This window comes from Phoca vitulina, unplaced genomic scaffold (assembly GCF_004348235.1).
Source record: "Phoca vitulina isolate PV1807 unplaced genomic scaffold, GSC_HSeal_1.0 scaffold18, whole genome shotgun sequence".
Taxonomy (NCBI): Eukaryota; Metazoa; Chordata; class Mammalia; order Carnivora; family Phocidae; genus Phoca; species Phoca vitulina.
The window spans coordinates 9,576,378-9,602,241 of record NW_022589721.1 but is presented as its reverse complement, the minus strand read 5'-3'; the positions used below and the strand labels follow the sequence as shown (position 1 = coordinate 9,602,241).

At 33.2% G+C, this 25,864-nt stretch overlaps 1 protein-coding gene across 7 annotated transcripts in view; it reads left to right on the top strand.

The window, feature by feature from the left end:
• CSMD3 (CUB and Sushi multiple domains 3) overlaps positions 1 to 25,864 on the top strand; it is a 1,192,082-nt gene that overhangs the window by 886,964 nt on the left and 279,254 nt on the right. For all 7 annotated transcript variants that reach the window (XM_032415697.1, XM_032415696.1, XM_032415695.1 and 4 more), the window contains 2 exons: positions 1,711 to 1,913; positions 23,576 to 23,767. In XM_032415697.1, coding sequence (XP_032271588.1) covers positions 1,711 to 1,913; positions 23,576 to 23,767 — 395 coding nt within the window. The remainder of the gene's footprint in view (positions 1 to 1,710; positions 1,914 to 23,575; positions 23,768 to 25,864) is intronic.

Below are 25,864 nucleotides of genomic sequence, written 5' to 3'. Positions count from 1 at the left end.
ATGATTCAAGATGCTAAGTCCATCATTTTGCTAAGGATATAAAGTTGTGCATGTCACTATTGTAAGTTCAGCCTCATGAACATCTGGAAGAATTAAACAAGGTAGGGAATTCAGTAATATTCCATCTTCCCTGGCTATAGGCATATCTCTGGAGCATCAGCTCTCTGCTCCTTTAACCATATTTGATTTCTCTTTCCTGCTGAGTTTAGTTAGGTGGCTCACAATTCTTCACATTATCGACCCTTCAATGAGGGGAGAACCATCACCTCCTAAAACAACAGCAGTGAGGTTTCCAAGGCTATCACGTTCTCTAAATCCTAGTTTAACTCTTATGGTTATGGTTGGGAACAGATTAATAAATGAACAAATAAATCCTCCTCTCAGAACAAATCTGAGCTAGTTGGTGTGTTATCACTCTCAAAACAATGTTTCATATGAATGAAATTTCAGACAGGCTTCTGGGTGGTGAAGGTGGTTATAGAAAACAAGTATTATGCTTCATATAACATGCTGAAAGGTACACTCCGTGAATTATTCAATGTGAACCGGTGTATTACTTTTGCAAGGGAATTTGCAGAACTCAAAATAGACTACATAAGATCAGTTCTCAGCCTGTTTTTCTTTAGTATAGATCACACATTGTATTATTTAAATATTAGAATTAGTAAACTTGACAATACTAAATTCAACAGGATTCTGGAATTTTTTTTAATTAAAGAACAATATTTGATATTAAATTGCAACACTAATTTAAAGCTATGACTATTCTCATATCAAACATGAATGCGATATATGTAGAGAGAGAATTGAGCATGTTGCTATAATTGGATTTCTAATTTTTGGCACTGGCCACAAAAAATATCAAACACTAATTTTGTCTAGATTAGATATAAAGCAGACTTAACATGAAGCAAATTTTTGGTTTTTGTGTATTTGGGGGGGTAGGATTGGGTAGAAAATGTTCATTTCACATTAAGGAACTTCCCTTTTACTCTTAGATTACTGGGTGTGATTGTAATGTTGAATTTTTTAGAAAATGCTTTTTCTGTATATCTTGAGATGTTCATGTAATTTTTTTTCCTTATACCTATCATTGTGATGAAATGTATTGATTGATTTTTTAATATGAACTAATTCTTGCTTTCCTGGAATAAACTTCATTTGATTCTGATAAACAAACAAACTTGAAACATTGGTAAAAATATATGCTATGGAATCAGAACACTTGAGTTCAATTCATGACTTTGCCACCCTATGAGCAGTTTTATTTAATCTGTCTCAACTCCGTTTGCCACATTTATAGAACTGAGATAAAATACCTTCCTGCTTCATTGGGTCATTATAACAATTAAACAAAGAAAATATATGTAATGCATTTTGCACAATGCCTGGCATGAACTCCATGCTCCCTAAGTATCACCTACTGTGACTACAGTTAAAATTCAGGAACACAGAAAAGAATGTATGTCTGAAGTTTCTGTAATTTGCAAAGGTGATATAATAGTACTTCTAATCCTATTCTAGAAAAATAAATTATACTGTTCGAGAAATATGTATTAAGGTTAGATATGCTGTTTATATAATTCATTTTTTATCTGATAGAATAAAAGAAATATCTAATAAAATCAAGATGCACATTTGTTATATTCTTTATTTAAAACTGAATCCATGTTTAAAATAATCAAACAGAGATATGTGGTTCTCCCACAGCCTACAGTTTCTTGCTTTTGATACGGAAGCATCACATGATATACTCCGAGTTTGGGATGGTCCACCAGAAAATGAGATGCTCCTAAAGGAAATTAGTGGATCTCTTATTCCTGAAGGAATCCATAGCACTCTCAACATAGTAACCATCCAGTTTGACACAGATTTTTATATCAGCAAATCTGGATTTGCAATTCAGTTTTCAAGTGAGTTATTATTTTATTTCTCTAATGCAAAATAAGAATGCTATTGAAATAGTACTTTAACTTTACTGCCCAAAACTTTAATTTTAAAATTTTAATGATCCTAAATATTCTTATTTCTAGTCTTCCTATTCATCTTCAGTTAAGGTAAAATATACTTGGAAAAAAGCAATATAATTAACTTGGAATTAATCAATTAATCATTGAGAACTTCTACTTGTCAAACCATTTTTTTAAAGTACAAGTGATGTTAAAATAATTCAGCAAATGAAATAATTACTTTACAAAAGCTTGTAACCTCAATTTACCATAAAACTGTATATTTCAAAATGTGAAATTTTTGTAGATAAGGAAGGAAATTAATACTTGCCATTACAAAAAAGCAATCCTATATTTTTACTAATTTTGTTTTTCTTCTTTTAAAGATCTTAATTATATATTCCCAGATATCTTTGACAAATATTTTAGATCTACTTTTAAATTAAAGACTTCCTATAACAATGAAATGTCATTCATTTTAAGTAATTACCAGTGTTCACGACATTTTTTTTCCCTTCTTTTTTTCTTTCTACGGCATTGCTAAGTGGCTAAATATATGTTGTTCTGTAAAAGGGATTTTTGCTTAGTAGCTGGAGAAAATGAATAAAAACTTTAAAATTTTAATTGTTATATTTTTACTTTTATTGCCAACATACATTGCCTCTTTGAGAAAATTATCTAATGAATTTTCTAATTTTATAGTCTTTAAAAACCCTATTAACAGAAACCTATGCAAATTTCTAAGATCATTTATGGAAAGCATGCAAAGCAGTGTTCCTGAAATGTACCTGAATTCAAGTCCTGGATCCTTACTAACTACTGAGTTTGGGTACCTGATCTCATCATCTGAGTCTGAATTTTCTAATTCACATAGGTATAATAATGCTTATCTCATAAATACATTATTAGAATGTAACATGATCATGTGTACACAGTATTTGGTATCAAGTATATAGTTGGTGCTCAGTGAACTGTTATTACTATATGAGTAAATGTAAAATTGAAATCCTTTGAAAAAAAGTTAAAAAAAAAACCCATAAAGATTAACTTTTGAAATGACTGTCCACAAAATATATTGCTTTTGAGTAAAGAACTGGTTAAGACAGTTAAACAACTTGGCTGACTTTTGGTTCATGGAACAGAGTTGTTTGACATAATTGACTAACATGAGTGAATTGTTTTACATGGCGTAAGCCAAGCTTGTGTGAGAGAAGTATAAATCAGTATAGAAGAACCAGTGTCTGTAAATTTATACTTTACCTTTTGAGAAAAAGAAAAAAGAATGAAAAATGAAATTACCATGTAATTGGTGAACATAAATGGCTTCTATTCTTCATATTTATATCTTCTAGTTTTTACTGCTTATTTTTCTTTTTATGGGGATATGAACAATTTGTCAGATATTGACTGCTGTTTAATTTCAGTTCTTTCAAATTATTGTTTGGCAACTAACAGTTCCCCTTTCCTTTACCTTAAATGAGTAATATATAATATTTTATACTTAACTGATTATTGGGATTTATAGTCTGGTTATACTCATGTGAAAAATTGCTTAAGGCTAGTGTTGTGAATGCCAAATTCATCTGCTTAATAGATACCGGCTGTTTTATATATGCTTCCAGGAATTTTTAATGAAGATTTGTCAGTTAAATTAGTAATGCATTTTCATATTTATTGTACTTATAGGGCATTTAAAGAAACAATATGCATCATACCAGAACTTTAATAAATCTGTCTTCATAATATTCTTTTAAGATGCATAGAAATTTGTACTCGTGATCTGAGACTAAAAACCTACCCATTGAAATAAAATTACTTTGAAGGTGAATATATTATATTTTGAAAAGCATCAATCAATGAAAATTAGTCACTTGTTTGGATATCTTCTATTACTCATTTTTACATGGCTTTCCAAGTATCCAAATTTCAAATTCAAAAATACTCTTTTCATGAATGAGATCTTTCTTGGTGTGCCAGAAACCATGTCAAGTGCTTTATACACATAATCTTATTTAATCCTCACAAAAGCCATATGATTTATGTTGGGTCATCCCCACTTCCCACATAAATACAGAGAGGTTCAGAAAATGTTAATTTGTTTCAGGTCATAGTAGGAACAGATGCCTGGAGCTGTGGCTCAGATCCACATGTGGCTGAAGGGAGCTTTTTGCTGTTTCAGGTGCCTAGTAAAGGCTTGGTAATTATTGCCATTATTATGCTATCATTATTATTTAGATACATGTATTAATATGCTAGAGAAAATAGAAAGCTTTTAGTTATAAATCATTAGTTACAATGAAGTTCTACAATTTAATCAGCTTGTGTTTCTGATTATGCTCCCAAGTACCACATCTTAAACAAGCGAAGCAGTGACAAGGCATGAAGGAAAGCTGGAGTGCATGCGTGGCCATTTAGAAGGGACCGTTGCCCCCTCTGACTATAGTCATCTTGCCCTATAGGAAGACAGGCTACTTTTATTTATTTTTATTTTTTTTTAAGATTGATTGATTGATTTGAGAGGGGTGGGGGAGGGGGAAAGGAGAGAGAATCCCTAACCAGACTTCCTGCTGAGCAGGGAGCTCCAAGACGCCTCAAGGGGCTCCATCTCAGGACCCTGAGATCTTGACCTGAGCTGAAATCAGAAGTCGGCCGCTTAACCGACTGAGCCACCCAGGCGCCCCAAGACGGGCTACTTTTAAAATGGAACTTGAAATAAGGAGTTTTATGTAAAGTTATCTAAGTTTCAAAGTAAACAGTCTTAAAGAAAATGGTAATAAACTACAGGGCAATAAACCACTACTGTAGGTGAAATTTGGCTTACAGGGCAGAGTGTCACTTCAGTGGCTTACCTGATGTCTGCTCCCCTATATAAATTTGAATCATGTTACCCATTCATTCATTTGTTCATTTACTGTAGGAGAGTCTATTAGGGACCAGTTATTAAACATATTTATCTCCAATTATTTCTCAGTTGCATTTTCCCTTTCATGCAGGCAAATCTCCTTAGTTTCATAAATACACGCCCATACACTCACTCATACTCACACACACACTCACACACACAACTTGTGCTACTTTCTGTGTAAACATTTTTCACCTTAAGCGTTTCTCTGCTCCTTTTGCTTCACTCTTGCTCATTCTTCCAGACTCGGCACAAGACTTCTCTTTATAAAACATTTTCTGCCCTCGCTTTCTAAAACATATTCTAGCCCATGCCCCAAGCACTAGCTGTATTTTTTTTTCCAAAGAGGAGAATAATAGTTTCTAATTCATTGTTCTGAAGATGTTTTAATTATGTGATCTTTGCTCCCCAAATGTATTGTGAGTACCTTTGTTTCCCTAATGTCCGTAAAGAACAAATTTTCTATTTAGGACAATCATATAATTTATTGTCCAAATCTAAGATGATTGTTGAGAGTGAAAGAAGACACTATTTAAAATTAAGCTGGACAACAAGCATAAGCCGGGACAGTCATAGCCAAATTAAGATGTATCATTTTAATTAAATCAGACTTGTATTGTATTCTGTCCCCTTCCCTGCCCCCCACCTCCACAATGCTTGGTCCTCTTTTGAGCAAATAGCTGTTGTTTAGTGACTGTCAAATAATGAATTTTAAAAAGAGGAACAAGTCAGGCAATACTAGCAGAAAAGCCTTCAGCAACAAAATGCAGCCAGCGAAATGTATTTCACTGAACTTGGTGCAAGTGAATTTAACTGAAATGTAGGTCACATACCAACTTCATAATCATCATTAACCCACTATTGGCAGCCACATGCCTTCCATTTCATGATCTGTTCATTCTTTATAGAGTATGTCACGTTGCTTCTTGGTGTTATAGTCTGCAAGGCACTTTTGCTTAATCAGAGCTACTTAAGTCTAACACGACCACCTCATGCTGTCCTGTGTGCTGTCCTCGGTTCTCAGCAGTCAGCCTCTGTCTCCCCTGCTTCAGTGTGTAATCTGCCTCTCTCGTCCCACTTTAGTTCCACGGGGAAGTCATCTTTGGGGTATCATGCTGTCATTTGCCCACAGAATAGCTCTTTTGACAGAGCATTTTCTATGCTCTTCACTCTCTGACCTCTCTTAAGAATCTGCCCCCGCTAGGTAATACAGCATACGAAGGCCCGTAGCTTATGCTGTTGAAAATTCTCAAGGAAATGGATCCCTTAGCCAGGAGAGGTTGATGTCTCCCAGCCTCAAAAGACGGCATGGTGCCCCCGCCTTTGTTCCCATCCTCATTATCACCGCCTGCATTGCTGTGACAGTCAACTAGCCCCTCACTTCATTATCCCTCCACCCAGACTTTTCTCCACATCTCCACCTGACTGATGTTTCTAAAATACAAATCAGACATCACCCCTCCATTTCAATTCTTTTTTAATGGGCACAAAGTTTTAAGTTCAAAACTTTGGAATTACATTTAAACCTTCCACGATTTGCACCCAAACTACCTGCCAGTGTCATCCTTCACTACTCATTATACACATCCAGTCATCTAACTACACTGTCCTGAGAGGACACTGTCCTTTCACATTTCTCTTTCTCTTCCATATTCCTAAAACACATACGTCCACATTCAAAATCTATAAATTCTTAGGCATTTTTCCAAGGTCCAGGACAATGATTCTTCTGGTACCGATGAACTCCTAGGCAGAATTAGTCACTTCCACATCTGTACTGCTCTGGTGCTAGGTGCAAATTGTATTAGAATTGCAATATGGTCGAGTGTGCCCAGGACAATCCCAATTTATGCATGTTGTCCTAGCATCCTGACTGGTTTGGCACTTGGATCTGTATTTTCTATTTTTTTTTTTAGCAAAGTATCATTATTTTGGCCAAAATAGGCCAGTATTTTACAGTAATAGACTAGTATTCTGCTAAAATACCCAAGGTGTATTTATTAGACCTCTGTTTTGTATTTGACCTCACCTAGCCATGGGTGAGATATGTTTACAGGGCTCAGAGTAATTATTATGCATGATTAAATTTGAAAAACAAATACTGATAACCCATCTCCATTTTCTAATCTTTTCCATATGCCAGGTAATTCATATTTCCCTTTCAAGGAGAATTTATAGGACACTTGTAGATAAATAAAATATTCTCAGATATGAACATCTAACTCATTCTGATCTTGGTAGGTAGTGGGAGAAGCATTTGATGCTACTTCCCTGCAAGCTATTTTGTATAACAGCAATTTATGTCATAGTCTTGCTGTGGTTTGAAAGATATGTAAAGCTGTCAGGACATGAATTGGCAGGATTAGCAGGAAAAATGTGTTCTTGAAATATGCACAAAAGTAGAGGCTCAGGAGATGCGCTGGAAAGCTGAAGTATATAGTCTGCATGTTCTTGTTATGAGTATTTTTGTTATTTATTTTGTGGGGTCAATTCACAACTATTTATTTTATCATAGAAATAATTTTTTATTGTGTAAGACTGATGAATCACAGACCTGTACCTCTGAAACAAATAATACATTATACGTTAAAAAAAAAAAAAAAAAGATAGTAGGAAGGGAAAAATGAAGGGGGGGAAATCGGAGGGGGAGACGAACCATGAGAGACTATGGACTCTGAGAAACAAACTGAGGGTTTTAGAGGGGAGGGAGGTGGGGGTATGGGTTAGCCCGGTGATGGGTATTAAGGAGGGCATGTATTGCATGGAGCACTGGGTGTTATACACAATGAATCATGGAACACTACATCAAAAACTAATGATATAATGTATGGTGACTAACATAACATAATAAAATAAAATTAATTTAAAAAATAATATTTTTTTAAATTTTATTGCAGTAGACATTTAGGGCAGCAGTGAGATTTTAAAAAGTACATGTTTAATGAAAATGTATGTACTGAATATTCATTTCTTAAGAAAGCTGATTTCACCATTCAAAAGGCAGGTCAGTTCAGCCAAAGGATGCTGTCAAGAAGAGCCTAAGCAGAGATACCCAAAGATGTAAGACAAACTTATCTTTGAAAAAGTTGAAACTGGGTCCCCAAAAGATAGCAGGAAAGAATCTAGAATATTTTTATTAGTATTTGTAAATCAAAGTATTTTGGTACATCCAGAAACATATTTTTAGAAGAAGCAGAGAGTCCCACATAATCCCCTTTCAGTAAAACATGTTGAGATAAGTGGTAAAAATGTTTTACAGAGGAAATCATATGTTGATTGATTATTTTTCTGTGCAACCAAAAAGTAATATAATACTGAATTATGTGAGACTTTATTGCCTCATGTATCATGTTAACATTATACCGGAGGTGGAGGGGCAATTTTATATTCTAAAATATAAAATATAATTAAATGGTCATTTGAAGCCATGATCATGTATTAACTCCAACTTCATCATTTTAAAGTACCTGATGTATTAAATAAGTCTTGGTTATTTTAAAATACCTGTCTTCTATAGCCCTGTTCTTAGTGCAATTATTTCCTAAAGGAAAATGCTCCCTGGCACCATGACATCATTTGTAGTAATGGGTCTGTTTTTTCTACTAATGTATTAACCGTATATGACAGCTGGGATATTTTGGTTGAGAATGTAGCGTGTATGATATTAAAACATGAAATGTTGGGAATTTAGAGCTAAAGAGTATGTTATTTCAAGATATCGATATGTGGTATTCTTGTTTTATGAACAAATTCTCCACACATTTTCAGACAATAGATCATTAGAATAGCTGTTTAAATTAACTACATAGTTTTTAGATTTTTAGTACTTACATGTTAAGGATTATGTACACATTGCTCATAATGTCAGTATGTTAATCATCAAAATGCCCAATAACATTTCAATTAAAAATAAAATTGACTATGAAAATGCAACTTGCACATAATGTATATTAACATACATGGGGACCATAGCAGTGTCAATTGACCATGTGAAAACCAGCAGACATAGATCCGCTTAAAAACATGACGTTTCATTTAGAGCAAATGAAAACCCTACTAATTTCTTTACTTTGTATTCTAAATTTTCTTCCTCATGCATATGAAAATTAATATGCCAGCTTCCATTGAAGAACTTCACAAATAGCTCAATAAGTTCAATTTTATATAAGTCACATTATTGCTTTAGAGAATCAGTAACATCAATCGCCTCAAATATTTTAACTCCAGTAAAATTTTGTTTACATCCACTTCATGAAATCAAAGTGTCATCTTTGAAAGTTCATTGTGTCAAAGAAAAAACATCTACTATTACAAATTCAGTTAAAATTTTAACATTTTAATAATTTTAAATTTACTTAGACTTGTTTTATGGTCCAGCATATGGTTTTCTAAAATACTGTGTGCATTTGCAAAGAATGTGCACTTGCCAAATGGAGTGTTTTGTAAATACCAATTAGGTATAGTGGTTGATAGTGTTCTGTTTGAAGTGTTCTATATCATTACTGGTTTTCTGTGTACTTTTGTTTATCAACTAATGAAAGGAAGTGTTGAAATGCCCGGTTGCAATTGTGGATGTGTCTACTTATTCTATCTGTCCTGACATATTTTTGCTTTGTGTATTATGAAGATATGTTATTAGGTGCATAACATTTTAGGTGCTATGTCTTTTTAATGAGCTGACTTTTTCATTACTAAGAAAGATGTCTCTCACTGATAATCTACCATGTCTTGAAATTTTCTTTGTCTCATTAAATATCTTATGATTAGTATAACACTGGTGTACTATTCAGCATCCTTTTAACTTGGTTTGTCTGTATATTTAAAGTATGTTTTTAGTAGATAGCACATGATTGAGTCTCAGTTCTTTATACGGTCTGAAAATCTCCACTTTATATATACAGTCTTTAGACTGTTATTAGACCATTTACATTTAATGTAAATTTTTCATATGGTTTACTTTGTCTACCATATTACTATCATTTTATTGGATCCACCTGTTCATTGTTCCTTTCTGCAATGATCATATTTTTCTCCTCTATTAACTTTTTTAAACTTTTGATCCCTTTCACCCATTTCTCCACCTCCCCCACCCCCTGCCTCTGCCAACCACCTATTGGTTCTCTGTATCTATAAGCTTTTTTTTTTTCTATTTTTTTTATTTTTTTGTTAAAGTCCACATATAAGAAAAATCATATGTTATCTGTCTTTCTCTGACTTATTTCACATAGTGTAATGCCTTCAGGGTCCATCCATGTTATCCCAAATGGCAAAGTTTCATTCTTTTTTTATAGCTTTTTTATAGCTGAATAATATTCCATTGTGTGTGTGGCTAAAGAAACCACAATTTCTTTATCCATTCCTTTAACAATAGACCCTTAGGTTGTTTGCATATCTTGGCTATTGTAAATAGTGTTGCAATGAACTATATATAGTTTTGAGTTAGTGTTTTCATTTTCTTCAGATAAATACCCAGAAATGGAAATGCTGGATCATATAGATATTCTATTTTTAATTTTTTGAGGAATCTCCATACTGTTTTTCATAGTGGCTACACAAATTTACATTTCCACCAACAGTGCACAAAGATTACCTTTTCACTACATCCTTGACAACCCTTATAGTTTCTGGTCTTTTTGATAATAACCATTCTAAGAGATGTGAAATGATATTTCATTGTGATTACAATTTGCGTTCCCCTGATGATGAATGATGTTGAGCATCTTTTCCTGTACGTGTTAGCCACCTGTACATCTTCTTTGGAAAAATGTCTGTTCAGATCTTCTGCCCATTTTTTAATTAGATTGTTTTCTGTTTGTTTTTTTAAGTTGTTTTTTGCTGAATTATATGAGTTCTTTATATATTTTGGGTATTAGCCCTTTAGATCAGATATATGATTTGCAAATATTTTCTCCCATTTAGTATGTTGCCTTTCGTTTTGTTGATGGTTTCCTTTGCTGTGCAGAAGCTCTTTAATTTGATACAATCCCACTTGTTGATTTTTGCTTTTGTTTCTTTTACTTTTGGTGTCAGATTTTTAAAAATATCACCAAGACCTATGTCAAGTTGCTTTGTGCCTATGTTTTCTTCTAGGAGTTTTATGGCTTCAGGTCTTACATTCAAGTCCTTAATCCACTTTGTGTTAATTTCTGTGTATAATGTAAGATAGTTTCATTCTCTCGCTTTTGGCTGTCTAATTTTTCAAACACCATTTATTGAACAGTCTGTCTTTTCCCCATGGTATATTCTTGGCTACTTTGCTGTAAATTAATTGACCATATATGTGTGGGCTTATTTCTGAGTTCTCTATTCTGTTCCATTGATCTATGTGTCTATTTTTATGACAATAACACACTGTTTTAATTATGATAGCTTTGTAATAGAGTTTGAAGTTAAGAAGTGTGATGGCTCTAGCTTTGTTCTTCTTTCTCAATATTGCTCTTCTATGCAGAGCCTTTTGTGGTTCCTTGCAAATTTTAGGATTATTTGTTCTATTTCTGTGAAAAATGCAATTGGAATTTTGAGAGGGATTATATTGAATTTGTAGATTACTTTGGGTAGTATGAACATTTCAAAAATATTAATTCTTCCAGTCCATGAGCATGAATATCTTTCCATTTATTTGTATCTTTTTCAATCTCTTAATGTGTTGTAGTTTTCAAAAAACAGATCTTTTGCCTCCTTGGTTAAATTTATTCCAAGGTATTTCATTCCTTTTGATGCAATTTTAAATGAGATTTTTCTTCTTAATTTCACTTTCTTAATGTATTAGTTATACCTTTTTTGTACCTGCTCTAATATTTATAACATGCATTTTTAACTTAGCAAGACTTATCATCAAATTCTGTTATACCACTTCTCATATAAGAACCTCACAATACTGTATTTCCATTTCTCCTTCAGTCCTTTGGGCTATTGTTTTCATTTATTTCACTTCTATATATCTTAATACCACAGTAAATTTTTTTTAACTTTAAGCAGACAATTTTCTTTTAAATATTTTTTAAGTAAGACAAAGTTCACATTTTAAAATTTTAATATTAAAGATAGTTATTTGTTTTGTGATAAAAATACAAATACAAATTTTGATGATAAATAGCCTCATGATAAAAACAAAGCTCTCATAAAATTAGGGAATAGAAATATACTTAGAATTGGTTGTGGTGTACATATAATTCATAACTGTGACCAAGCAAATGCTACTTATCACAATAAAAATGTTAAAATTTACAGATGTATTTATATACAGTGAAATAATTGAATTACATTCATGTGTGTGTGTGACAGAGGAATGCTGATCCAAAAATGAATAAGTAAACTTGAGTATGTACCATTTTCTCTTTTTGTTGCTCCTTGTCATTCAGACTTTGAAAGATTTGCATCTCTGAAGCACTATTTTGCAAAATAGACCAAAATGTTCTACTACCATGTTGAAATTTTTTGAAAATGAAACCTTTAAGTGTGGTTTTCATTAAATCAGTTGAAAATCTTTAGTCAAAGTATTCAGTTATTGGAGTGGTAAAAATCTTCAGTTTTGCAGTTTTTAGTGAATTACAATTATCAACAACAAAGTTTAGCATCAGGAAGACATTTAAATATTATTTTTATAAAATTGTGAAAGCTCAAACACTATCTTATTTGAAATTTGAAACTATCTTATTTTTAATTGTATTACATTTACATTTCATGCTGGAATGGAATAAAATTGAAAAAACCCACAATCTTACAGCTTGTAAGTGAATATTTAAAAAATCATAATTTAAGGGGCACTTGAGTGGCTCAGTTGGTTAAGTGTCCGATTCTTGATCTAAGCTCAGGTCTTGATCTCAGAGTTGTAAGTTCAAGCCCTGCATTGGGCTCCACTCTGGGTGTGGAGCCTACTTAAAAAAAAAAAAAGATAATTTAAGAAAATAAGTATTTATTGTAAAAATCTTTGTCAAAGAAAGGTATCTTAAAAGAGATAAAATCCAGTACCTGTGATAATGTTTGAGGTGAAATATATGCACATTGCTGTATGAAAAAAAATCAAATTGAAACTTTCCTCCGTTTCAAAAATTAGCCCTAAGCTTACCAGATATCTCAGCCTACCAGATAGCTATAAAGAGACATCAGTTGAAAATGCCAGTGACTTTAAATGTATTAAAAATATCTTTAACAATATTAATAAAAATAAGAATATATTAATTCTTTAGGAAAAAAGAGTAAAAGGCACTAAATAATAGGTAAGAAACCAATTAAAAATGTGCATATGTACCACAAATGATTATTTTGATTACATTATTTTTAATGTTTAGATAATTCAGATAAAGAGTGTGTTTCTTTGTGCACAGACATATGGCATTTTTTTAGGAATTATTTTAAAAACAGTTTTTGTATGGATAACTACTTTGAAATGTTCATCAATATAATACCAATTTTGTTAGTCAATACATATTTTTAATTATATGAATTAATTTTAACTTCTTGTTTCATTCCTGGAACTTTTCAGTTTGAATGATAAAAAGTCACCTGATTTTAATACCCATTTTATTATATTAAAGCTGTGTACACATCTGCTGTCCCTCTTAGATTATGTTCCTTTGAAAAGCAAGGATGTTAACATATTAACATTTGTATCCCTAGAAATTGGCACTGCACCTGGTACTTAGTACTTAGCAAATGTTAAATGAATCTGCTTGAATAGGAAATCTTTTAATAATGTAAAACAAAAGTGCACTGATACTATATACTGGCAGTTAAAAATAATGTAAAACCATTTTTATATGATTTTTCCTTTTTTGCTTATTATTTCTAGTGATACCTTAATATTAGAATTCAATTTCAAATTAGACTTGTGTATAATCTTTTATAATTTTTAGATATAAAATCAATTTCCTGAATAGGTAACTTTGGGTCATCAACCTAACATGGCTTATGATTTCACAAAAATTGTATCAGTAATTTTATTCCCATTTTTGTCCTCATATTGGAGCATAAGCCACAATGAAGGTAGGGAGGTATTGTCTCATTAAAATATATCTCCAATATCAAGCATAATACCTGGATCATTGTGGGTGCACAATAATTATCTAGTGAAATAATTGAATATGTCTCTTTAAAATAAATTTCTATATTCTTAGAAGTATATTGCAACACTGGTTTTGAGGTTCCTTTTGCATCCCGGGCATTAGCAGCTTTGTTTCCTCCTGGGTTGATGGGAATGTCTCTGTCATGCTGCCATCTACTTTAACCTGACTTGCCATATCATTAGGTGTATCCTTAGAAACATAATGAAATTCTAAAGATAGCCACATACTGAATAGCTGGCAGAGTGTAGGCCTAGTAATGATGTTGAACATTCTTTATAATCTTGTACAAAGCAAGAGCTCAATCAAGGGCAAAATACTCCAGGGTGAAATCCGCCTCTAGGTTACCATCTGCATTTCAAATATTTTCTGATCGATTTGACTCTGGATGGAATTTCCTTCCAGGTTAAATATTCCCATTACCCAACTTGATTTCCTTATGGATAGTGAAGTTGAAAATATAGAGCCATTTCTCAGTCAATACAAAAGTATAAGGCAATGAAACTGGAAGGGGGGAATGAATGTAAGGCCTTGTGAATACCAAATTTGGACTATGACCTTGCCAAAGTTTCCTGATATTGCAAAAACATACAAAACCACTGGTTTTGAGTAATTCATTTCAGAATTGATATTTTCATAGGATTATATAACATAGTTGTTAGAATAGAACTTTAAGATTCTATCTGATACTAAATCAGGCAGGTAAAATATTACTATGCCAGTTTTACAAATGAGGCAGCTAAAATTTAGGAAACAAATGCAATATGATCAATGTCCTTTTTTACCATAGGAGAGACTAGAATCGGGCGCCTGGGTGGCTCAGTTGGTTAAGCGACTGCCTTCGGCTCAGGTCATGATCCTGGAGTCCCTGGATCGAGTCCCACATCGGGCTCCCTGCTCAGCAGGGAGCCTGCTTCTCCCTCTGACCCTTTCCCCTCTCATGTGCTCTCTCTCTCTCATTCTGTCTGTCTCAAATAAATAAATAAAATCTTTAAAAAAAAAAAAAAAAAAAGGAGAGACTAGAATCTAAGTCTCTCCTGTTTACGATAATATTACTTATTCAACTGTATGAAATCCTAGGTTTTTCTTTTTTGAAAGGTCTTGTGATAAACAAGTTTATACCAAAGAGTCAGTTTTCAGAATAGAAAGCACACACTGGAACTTATGAGTGATTTTAGTGTATTTATTCCCTATTTTAGAAAACAATGCAATAAGAAAACTGGTACATTAATTTGCCGAAGATCACTAAGATAGTCATTCAGACATTATCTCTGAGTCATAGTTCAAGCTATCATCCATATTGTACTTGAAATCTATATATGCACTGGTTAGGATTGTAAAATATGTATTAGGTAAAGTGCATATTTCCTAATTAAATTACACTCTCATTTAGATTAAAGAAAACATAAGATGAGAAGTCAGAAGTATATTTATAACACTGATGAGTTGTAACAATGTTGAGAACTCAGTCATATGTTGTACTACTTAGTGGTATCAAATGCTACCATACAAGGTAAAGTCACTAGCTTAAAAAGAGTAAAAATTTATTATTTTTTATTTTTTTCATTTATTTTTTTATTATGTTATGTTAGTCACCATACAGTACTTCATTAGTTTTTGATGCAGTGCTCCATGATTCACTGTTTGCATATAACACCCAGTGCTCATTGCACTATGTGCCCTACTTAAAATCCATCACTGGGCTAACCCATCCCCTTACCCCCCTCCTCTCTGAAACCCTCAGTTTTTTTCCCAGAATCCATAGTCTCTCATGGTTTGTCTCCCCCTCTGACTCCCGCCCTTCATATTTCCCTTCCTTCTCCTAATGTCCTCCATGCTATTCCTTATGTTCCACATATGAGTGAAACTATATGGTAATTGTCTTAAAAGGAGTAAAAATTGTAAGACTTCATATTTTTGCTGATGTTCAATTTATTTCTTATGCCTGATTGTTCATTTTTATGGTGAATTTATTTCTAACAAAAGTATTCATATCTGGATGCTTTATAAATTAGAAGTTTGAGAAATTTTTAATTTCCAAATGGAACTTTTATTTGATTTTATTGACATTAATAACAGAGGAAAAATTATATTCAAAGGTGAAATTTTAATAGATTTTTTATAGTTTTCTTTCCAAAAAAATTTGAAAATTAAAAGATTTTATAATTTTGTGGATGTTTTGGATGTGGTAAGTTGAAGGGTCTATTAGATATCCAGGTAAAGGAGCTAAATAGACAGTTGAATAGCATGGTCTGGAGCTCAGGAGAGACATCAAGACTGAATATATAAATTTGGGAGGCATAACCTAAAAAGAGTATTTAAAACCATGGGGTCAGATGAAGTTATCCTGAAGAAAATTGTATGAAAAAGCGAGCATAATATTAAGCACTAATCCCTGGAGTGTTCTAGCCCTCAGTCAATAGGTTAAAAAGATAGAAATAACCGATGATACTGTAAAGGGAACAACAAATAAGCCAAAAAGAAAACTAGCAGAGTCTGAGGACTGGGAGGCCAATAAAAGTGCTTGAAGAAGGAAGGAATGAACGATCAGTTGTGGCACATGTTGCTGAGAAGTTTCTGAAAAAAGAAGGTACAGAAGTTACCATTGGATCTGGCAGCTAGATTTAACAAGAGCAGTTTAGTAAATACATCAGATGGAAGGCTGCTGATGAAACTGGAAATAGTTGTACAGATATCTCCCTCAAGAGAGATGCTTAGTAAGTTTCCTATTAAAGAAAGGAGAGAAGGGGCGCCTGGGTGGCGCAGTCGTTAAGCATCTGCCTTAGGCTCAGGTCATGATCCCAGGGTCCTGGGATTGAGCCCTGCACTGGGCTCCCCGCTACGCGGGAAGCCTGCTTCTCCCTCTCCCACTCCCCCTGCTTGTGTTCCCTCTCTCGCTGTGTCTCTCTCTGTCAAATAAATAAATAAAATCTTAAAAAAAAAAAAAAAAGAGGGCGCCTGGGTGGCTCAGTTGGTTAAGCGACTGCCTTCGGCTCAGGTCATGATCCTGGAGTCCCTGGATCGAGTCCCGCATCGGGCTCCCTGCTCGGCGGGGAGTCTGCTTCTCCCTCTGACCCTCCCCCTCTCATGTGCTTGCTCTCTCTCATTCTCTCTCTCTCAAATAAATAAATAAAAAATCTTTAAAAAAAAAAAAAAAAAAAAAGAAAGGAGAGAAATGGGGAAAATAATTGGAAAAGGATGGAGATGTAATGAGAGTTTTGCTTGTTTATTTAAGATGGACGATATAAATTATGTCTGTATGCTACTGGGAATGGACCATTGAAGAAGGAGGAACTGGTAATTCAGAAGAGATAAGAAATGTTTAGGAATAAAGTCCTTGAGAGATGAAGAGAGTTTAATACCAGCAGCACAAGAACTAGTGTTGACCGTATGTAGAGCAAAAACACCTTCTCCATTCCAACAGCAGGGGAAGTAGAGAATACAGGTGCAGACACCAGTGGGCTGATAGATTTGGTGGTGCTAAAATGAGGGTATGCCTGTCTTACTGCTTCTACTCTCTCAGTGAACTATAAGGGAAGAAATCAGGCAAAAGAGGATGAGAAGAAGAGAGAGAATGAAAAAAACAACTGGAGTGGAATGTCCTTAGTATTATAATTTAAGAACACCATCTGGCACATATATGGCTAAATTTACCATATATATGGCTAGATTGTATTTCTATTGTTCTTAATAATACCTATGATAAGAACTGAGTCGGTCTTTTTCGCTCCCCTTTATGGTGAAATATTAGCAGCAAGAAATTTTGTTGTGTAGCAATAAAGAATTATAAGCTGTTCAATATTTCTGCTTTTCCATTTAAAACTAGATCTAATTCTTTTATCAGTAAACAACTATAAAAGTTTCCTTAGTAGGACATGACTTTGTTTTGTTTTATCTGGTAATGGCACAGGATTGTACTGAGACAATATAGTATAGTGGTTAAAACTCTGTTGTTTCTTGAATTCAAATCCCCCCTCTGCTAAGAGCAAGCAATCACTGAGGCTCATTTTACCCACTTAAAAATGGACATGATAATAATACTTCATAAGGATTTGTTTTGGCTTAAGAGTATAAACTTAGCCTTTGGCCTAGTGCTTTGGACAATATATGCTCTCAATAGAGAGAGCAATCATTATTATCATTTTTTATTGGAATCCCTTCTAAATTAATTGTTCTTCATGTTTAACTGTATCTCTTTCTTAGATACACAGACTTTATTTAGTTTGACACAACATATACCTGTGGATAAGACAGGTATGTTGATAGCTGTGTAGTTGTTTTTAGTAATACATTATTTAATTAGATTTAAAGTCAAGTGTTGTAAATGTATAGTCTTTTGGACTGCTCCATCAGAATGATAGGCAGATAGTTGCTCTTTTGATTTTAAAATGACAAAGTTTAATAACGTATTTTAGAAATTTCATTTTAAGTAATCATATCTTTCAAGTTTTATAATGTAGTCTACATGTTAAGCATTTTTTATTTCAAAGTCTCTATCATTTTTATTTAAGAAATGTCCCTTGGGTACGTTCTCATGTCTACATTCCCATTTTAACTGCCCTAAATAACTGTGTGATGTTGGGCAGGTTTCTTATCCCTTATAAGCCTAAATTTCTCATTGGAAAAATACGGATAATAGTAGCACCTAGAATTTTTCTCAATCAAGTGAAAAATAGCTCATAACACAGGATTTGAAAGATAGTGTCCAGAAATATTACGTATTAATAATATTAACTAGGGCGCCTGGGTGGCTCAGTTGGTTAAGCGACTGCCTTCGGCTCAGGTCATGATCCTGGAGTCCCGGGATCGAGTCCCGCATCGGGCTCCCTGCTTGGCAGGGAGTCTGCTTCTCCCTCTGACCCTCCCCCCTCTCATGTGCTCTCTCTCTCTCTCTCTCAAATAAATAAATAAAATCTTTAAAAAAAAATATTAACTATTCACATACTCTAGTTACATACTTTTTCCCTGTGACTATTATCGTTTCAACGGAATAGTCAGCTAGTATAAGGAGCGTAATCTACAGTAGCCACTTGATGAATCAAATTCTAGAATAACTTAAATATAAATGGCCAGTCCTTTTTTTGGGGGGGGGACAAGGAAGGGCAGTTATCATTTATTGTCAATTTAATAAAGTTTTGTAAGTTAAATCCAAGCTATATTTGGATGTTATATCATATATATAAATAGTCTATTATATGCCATTTCCAGAATGTTCGTTTCATAATATCATTACAGGTGAGACACCAGGTTGTTAAGACCCTTTATCTATGTTGGAATTTCTGTTTACATATTTATGTTAGAAAAAAATCAGGAATGAATGACAGACTTCAACGTAGAACAAGTACAGATTTTCGTTTCATCAATTAAATTTGAAACAATTTAAAATAAAGAGAATCAAGCATCTACATAAAATTTATATAACAAAAAGAAAAAGCAAATAAGAATTATAAATTCTGAGACTTTTATGTTCCACAAAAGTGAAAAATTAATATCAAATAAAAATTGTCAATCTATTTTTATATTTGTGACTAATACCTTATTAAGTTCTAACATTATATAAGTGCTATTTTAACTATCCTAAGTATGTGAGATTATTTCACTCCTAATTCCCAAGGAGATATAGTATGGCTCCTTAATTGGTTATTTATTTTCTTCAGTGGCTATAGCTTCTATTCAATACAGAAAACAAGAATGATTGATTTTAAAATTATTATAATTTTGTCTGCCCACAAACACAGAGTATAGCCAGTATGAAGTTCAATCTTTGAATAAATAAAGAAAATAGGACAACAGCGTTCACACCAAATAATTGTCCCTGTGTGTATTTAACTAATTGCTTTTAGAACTCAAGTAATTCCAAGAGGAAAAAAAATATCTCCCATCTTTAAGCCCCATCATTCTCTATTGTGCTTTAAAATCTTAACCTAATTTATTAATTGAGAGAAAAAGGAACAATATGTGTCCACCACCTCTCTTTTTCAAGTTGACCAGACCCAAAAGCAAATGCATATTTTCACATACTGCATATTAGTTGTCATATCAAAGTCATCTTATTTTAACCACTTGGTTTCACTTTAAGCACAGTAAATCTGACAATAGAGCAAAAACATCTTTTTTTCCCTCAAATTCATCTAAGACATGATTATTTTTACTGATTTTATATCAATATACTTTTGTAACATTGTTATACATTCATTTATATTTTTGAGAATGTTCATTTGAGGCTTCAAGATTTTTGCAGAAACAGACTCCAGTGCTTGGGAAGCCTCAACAACAAAAAATAATGAAGTTTTCTTATAAATTCATGTCATTGTTATTTTTCACTTTGAAAGTAGTGCACATTTCATATTTATGCCACTTCTTTCCAGTAAAAGCATCTTAAATGTGAATCTCGTATGTAGAACATCACTCCCCACTAATATATTGTAAAACTAATACATGTATCAGTTTAGTTTGGGTGAAAACCATCCCAGAGCAATTCAAGAAAACATTAATGACTCAGTTTATTACAAAAATACTTCACAAAAATCTCTATCAATATTGCAAAATCAAAATTGTCCAGAGTCTGTGATGCATTATAGATGCTCTGCTAAGGGACACATGGGTATTACAGAACAAATTCACTTGGAAATCGCAACCAAGTCCCTACCCCATTCCCTCAATATTCTCTAATATGGGTTTGTTATTAACAACTAAACTGTTCCAAAAAGGAGCTCCTATGAAGGTAGATTTAATATTCAGAAAGAATCTCAAACAGACTCAGTGCTGAGGTCAGAGTCCGACAGTGGGCTCGATCTCAGAATCCTGAGATCATTACCTGAGCCAAAACCAAGAGTTGGATGCTCAACTGACTGAGCCACCATGTGCCCCTTTTTTTTAACATATCCTTTTTTATCTTCTTCTTTTTTTTTTCTTTTTAAATAGGCTCCATGTTGAGCATAGAGCCCAACATGGGGCTTGAACTCATGACCCTAAGATCAGGACCTGAGCTGAGATCAAGAGTCGGACACTTAACAGAGTTACTGCTTTTCATTCAGTGTCAGGCTTAACATCCCACCAATATCCTTTTTTTTTTTTTTTTCAGTTTTTTAATTGATATGTTCCTTTTGATTCCTATACAACATTGAGAATCAGAACATTACAATACTGTGTGTAGTACTGATATTTTTGTTGTGTATGTGTATTGAGCTATAACAAGTTTACTAGACAGATTAACAGATTGATATATTGATGAATCTATCTATCTATCTATCTATCATCTATCTATCATCTATCTATCTATCTATCATCTATCATCTATCTATCTCTACCTACCTACCTATGTATCTATGTAACTACCTACCCACTCAGGATGTTTATAATAGAATCTCTTTATTAGTACCACCAATATGCAAAATAATTTGAAGTCTGTTCAGTTCTATTTGTTCTGCTCATTTTTTCTTTGTATTCCTAGAACCTAGCACAATGCTTGGAATATATTAAGTTAGTAAGTGAATGAATGAGTGAATGCCAGTTATGTGTCTGTAATCCATCAATTTGTGTCATTAGTTTAATATGCAACTTAAAAAATAATTTATACAAGTGCTGAATCCTACATTTATGATTGTAGTTTAATAATAGTTTAAATGGAAATTTTAATAGCTTCTTTGTCTTGATACTTAATTGCCATATGCTTTGGGGTAAATCTACTTTATGGCAATTCAAAATAATATTTTGTTCCATTAACCTGAATAATTGGAGTTAACTATTATTAAATGTGTCATATACTGTATATAGAAGAACAGTTACTTTCCTATGGTCTCATACTACTCTCCTCTTCTCTAATTACCTTTTTAACATTTTATTTTTAGACACTTTTATATGCAGTTGTAAGAAATAATAAAGAGATCCTGTATACTCTTCACCCAGTTTCCTGCAATGACAACTTCTTGCATAACTGTAGCACATTATCCCAACCAGAAAATTGACTTTGATACAATCTATCAATCTTATTTAAATTTTTTGAATTTTACATATATCTATGTGTATATATCTATTTAGTTCTATGTAGATTTGTATGACCACCACCATCATGGTAAAGACATAGTAGAGTTCATCACAAGGATCCCTCATGTTATCTTTTATAGCCGTGGTCACAGCCTTCCATCCCGTCCCCAAATAACCTCTGGTACACACTAATCTGTTTTCCAACTTTCTGATTTTATCTCTTCAAGAACGTTACATAAGGGGCACCTGGGTGGCTCAGTCGTTAAGCGTCTGCCTTCGGCTCAGGTCATGATCCCAGGGTCCTGGGATCTAGCCCCCCATCGGGCTCCCTGCTCAGCGGGAAGCCTGCTTCTCCCTCTCCCACTCCCCCTGCTTGTGTTCCCTCTCTCGTTGTCTCTCTCTCTCTGTCAAATAAAGAAATTAAAAAAATCTTTTTTTTTTTTTTTAAGATTTTATTTATTTATTTGAGACAGAGAGAATGAGAGAGACAGAGAGAGCACATGAGATGGGGGAGGGTCAGAGGGAGAAGCAGGCTCCCCGCCGAGCAGGGAGCCCGATGCGGGACTCGATCCAGGGACTCCAGGATCATGACCTGAGCCGAAGGCAGTCGCTTAACCAACTGAGCCACCCAGGCGCCCCGAAATTAAAAAAATCTTTAAAAAAAAAACACACCATTTACTTTAAAAAAAAAAAAAGAATGTTACATAAATAAAGTCATATAGTATGTAACCATTTGATATTATATTTTTTCACTCTGCATAATTCCTTTCAGATCCACTTAATTTGTCACATGTATTGTCATTCCTTTTTATTGCTGAGTAATATTCCATGGTATGAATAGACAGTTTAATTATCCACTTGTTGAAGGACATTTGGGTTGTTCCTACTTTTTAGCTTCTATGAATAAATATGTGTTCAGGTTTTTATGTGATCATGTCTTCATCTCTCTGGGATAAATGTACAAAAATGTAATTACTGAGCTATATGATAAGCACATGATTAGTCTTGCAAGAAACTACCATACTTCTTTCCAGAGTGGCTATAGCATTTTATATTCCCAACAGCAATGCATGAGTAATTTCATTTTCTTCAGAACCTTGCCAGCATTCAGTGATCTTATTTTTTATTTTAGCTGATTTGGTAGGTATATAGTAATATCTCATTGCAGTTTTAATTTGCATTTTCCTAATGGTTAACGATGTTTAACAAATCTTTTCATGTACCATCCAGTATCCTCTTCATTGAAATGGTTTTGTCCATTTTTTAACTGGATGTTTTTTCTTCTTCCTCTCCCTACACCACACTTGAGTTTTAAGAGTTCTTCATGTATTCTAGATACAAGTCCCTTATGGAATAGATCCCTTGCAGAGAAAGCTCTCTGTGGTTTTCTTTGCATCCTCTGCAGTCTTTCACAGAGCATCTAATAATTTTTAGGAAATCTATTATTTAGCTACTAAAATGTCATGCCTCTTCCTGAAACAAGTTAGCACACAAATGAACAAAAAACAGTTAAAATTATTTTTTTGGGTAGGGACTGAAAAATCGCCTCAAGCATTTCTTAAGTTAAATTTCTAAAAGCACATAGATATGAGGAAGGTTCTAAACTGTAAAGTCTGGAACTTTGAAATTGATTTTGGTAGCATCAAAATTAAAGGTCTGTTTCTGTCTTTTGATAGGTTCTGTTGCCACTGCGTGCCGTGACCCAGGGGTTCCCATGAATGGGACTCGAAATGGGGATGGACGAGAACCTGGGGACACTGTTGTTTTTCAATGTGACCCAGGATATGAGCTTCAAGGAGAGGAAAGAATAACCTGCATTCAGGTAGAAAATCGATACTTCTGGCAGCCCAGCCCACCAGTCTGTATAGGTATGATTAAAGAACAATTAACATTTTATATAAGTATAAAGGATAAAATGGGTATTGATGTTATTAAGAACAAGATTCTAGAATAGGTTCTATATGGGATCTAAGATTTCAGAGATCTATGAACCCCCCCAAAATGCACAAAATGTTAAATGATCATAATTTTTTTCCTAAGGAGAGAGTCTATAATTTCATTAGATTCTCAATGGTTTAAAGATCCTGACCAAAAAAAAAAAAAAAGAGTTAAGAATTAAAGCTCTTGAAAAGTCTCAATTTTCCATTATCTACTATATAAATGTAGTTATCCACTGCTTTTAAAATTTAAACAGTAGATTCAGATTCTGCATTTGAAATGGGCCATATTCATCTTGTGTCTCTAATAGCTATTTCTTGTAAGAAAGAAAATGTTATCAAAACTTATGTTTGAGTTTAGTTTCAAAGCCTTGGCTTTATATTCAATTCATGAATACTAAAATGTGTTTTTATTTTGGTAATCTAAGATTTGCAGCAACTTGGTTCATACTTCCAACTATCTGCCTTTTGCCTCCATGCTCAGTTCTTGATCCTTCAAACTAGACTCTAGAAAATTAAGATACATACTATATCTCTACTGGTATGAGAAAAGTTAAGGGAATGTACCTACCACCTTTAGCATAAAACCTGATATATAATCTTTTAAAAATCTCATTATTAAGTTTTTAAAATTAAAATTGTCTTATCTCAAACCTTTTACTTCAAGTTTTTTAGAACTGGTGTCATCTTGAATTTACAATAGATTTTGACCAAAGTATGTTCTCTTTATTCAAAATTTTATTTCTTTATACATTCTCTCTTACTATACTGCAAGCAACTTGAGAAAAGATTCCATATTCATTCATTCATGGTTGTATTTCTTATAACATTCAGTATATGCAAATCTAGCACATTTAGGAAACAAAACCTTATTTTTATTCACTTATGCCCAAATCATAAATGCATTTTCAGTAAGCATTCATAGTGATTTTTTTGAGTCACATGGTAATAGGTAAAGTGTTTAGTACTTCAGTCAGAAGGGAACAAACTCAAGCACTCAATTCAGATTCTTTTTACCCCATCTTGTAACTTCATATGCAAGAATTGCAAGCTCAAATTCATTAGTCGTTTAGTGTGTCCTAGGCATTGTTCTAAACATGGAGGATTTAGCAGTAAAACACAACAAAGAAGTTCCCTTTTCTTGTGAACCTTTCTAGTGAAATTAAAGCTAAAAAAAACAGTCTATATTTTCACATCATATTTTCTGTATTTTACATGTTGGCATTTTTAAAAACAGTTAATGCATAAAGCAAGACATATCTAAAGGCTCAAACCAGCCAGGGAGTAATGACAGTTCTAAACTTCTGTAGAAAATGAAGCAGATAACAAGAAAAAAGCTTATTAAATAAACTTAAAAAAAAAAGGCACAAAATAAGGACATAGCTTGAACCAGTTCAAATTTAGCCATATTCCCCTTTACTCTTCATTATTTCCATTTCACATTTATGTTGCTCTTCATGTACCACGGCAAGATTCTAGACCATCAAGCATTGATTAATTTACATTTACCATAAATACACTTATAAAAACAAGGAATAAAATACAGTTAAGAAACATTTTCAAAGAAAAAGAATGAACTTTTCATTTGTTTGTTTACTATTCAGTTAACCTAAAAAAATCCAATTAAATTAAAACACCTCATTCCAAACAATTGGAATTTGACTATCTCATAAAGAGAATCTTTGTGTAAAGAAGAAATGATAGAATACTACAGACTTACTGTAGGAGTTTTTGATTTATTATAACTCTTCAAACTAGTTAAAGGGTGTTGCTTGTTAGAATTACCAGAAGGCTATATAATGTCAACTGTTATTATGTTTAGAATGCTAAAATATCCAACAGCCTTACACTAGAATTCTAGAAAACACTAAAATACAAAACATAAAGGATGAAAGAGTTTTGTGATAGGCTATTATAAAATTCCATTTGTAGACAAGACTTAAGCTTGCAAGTCCTAATTCTAGGGGAAAAAAATAGTGAAACACTAAATCTTTCTTAAATTGAACAGGTTGTGGAAAGTTTTTTTAT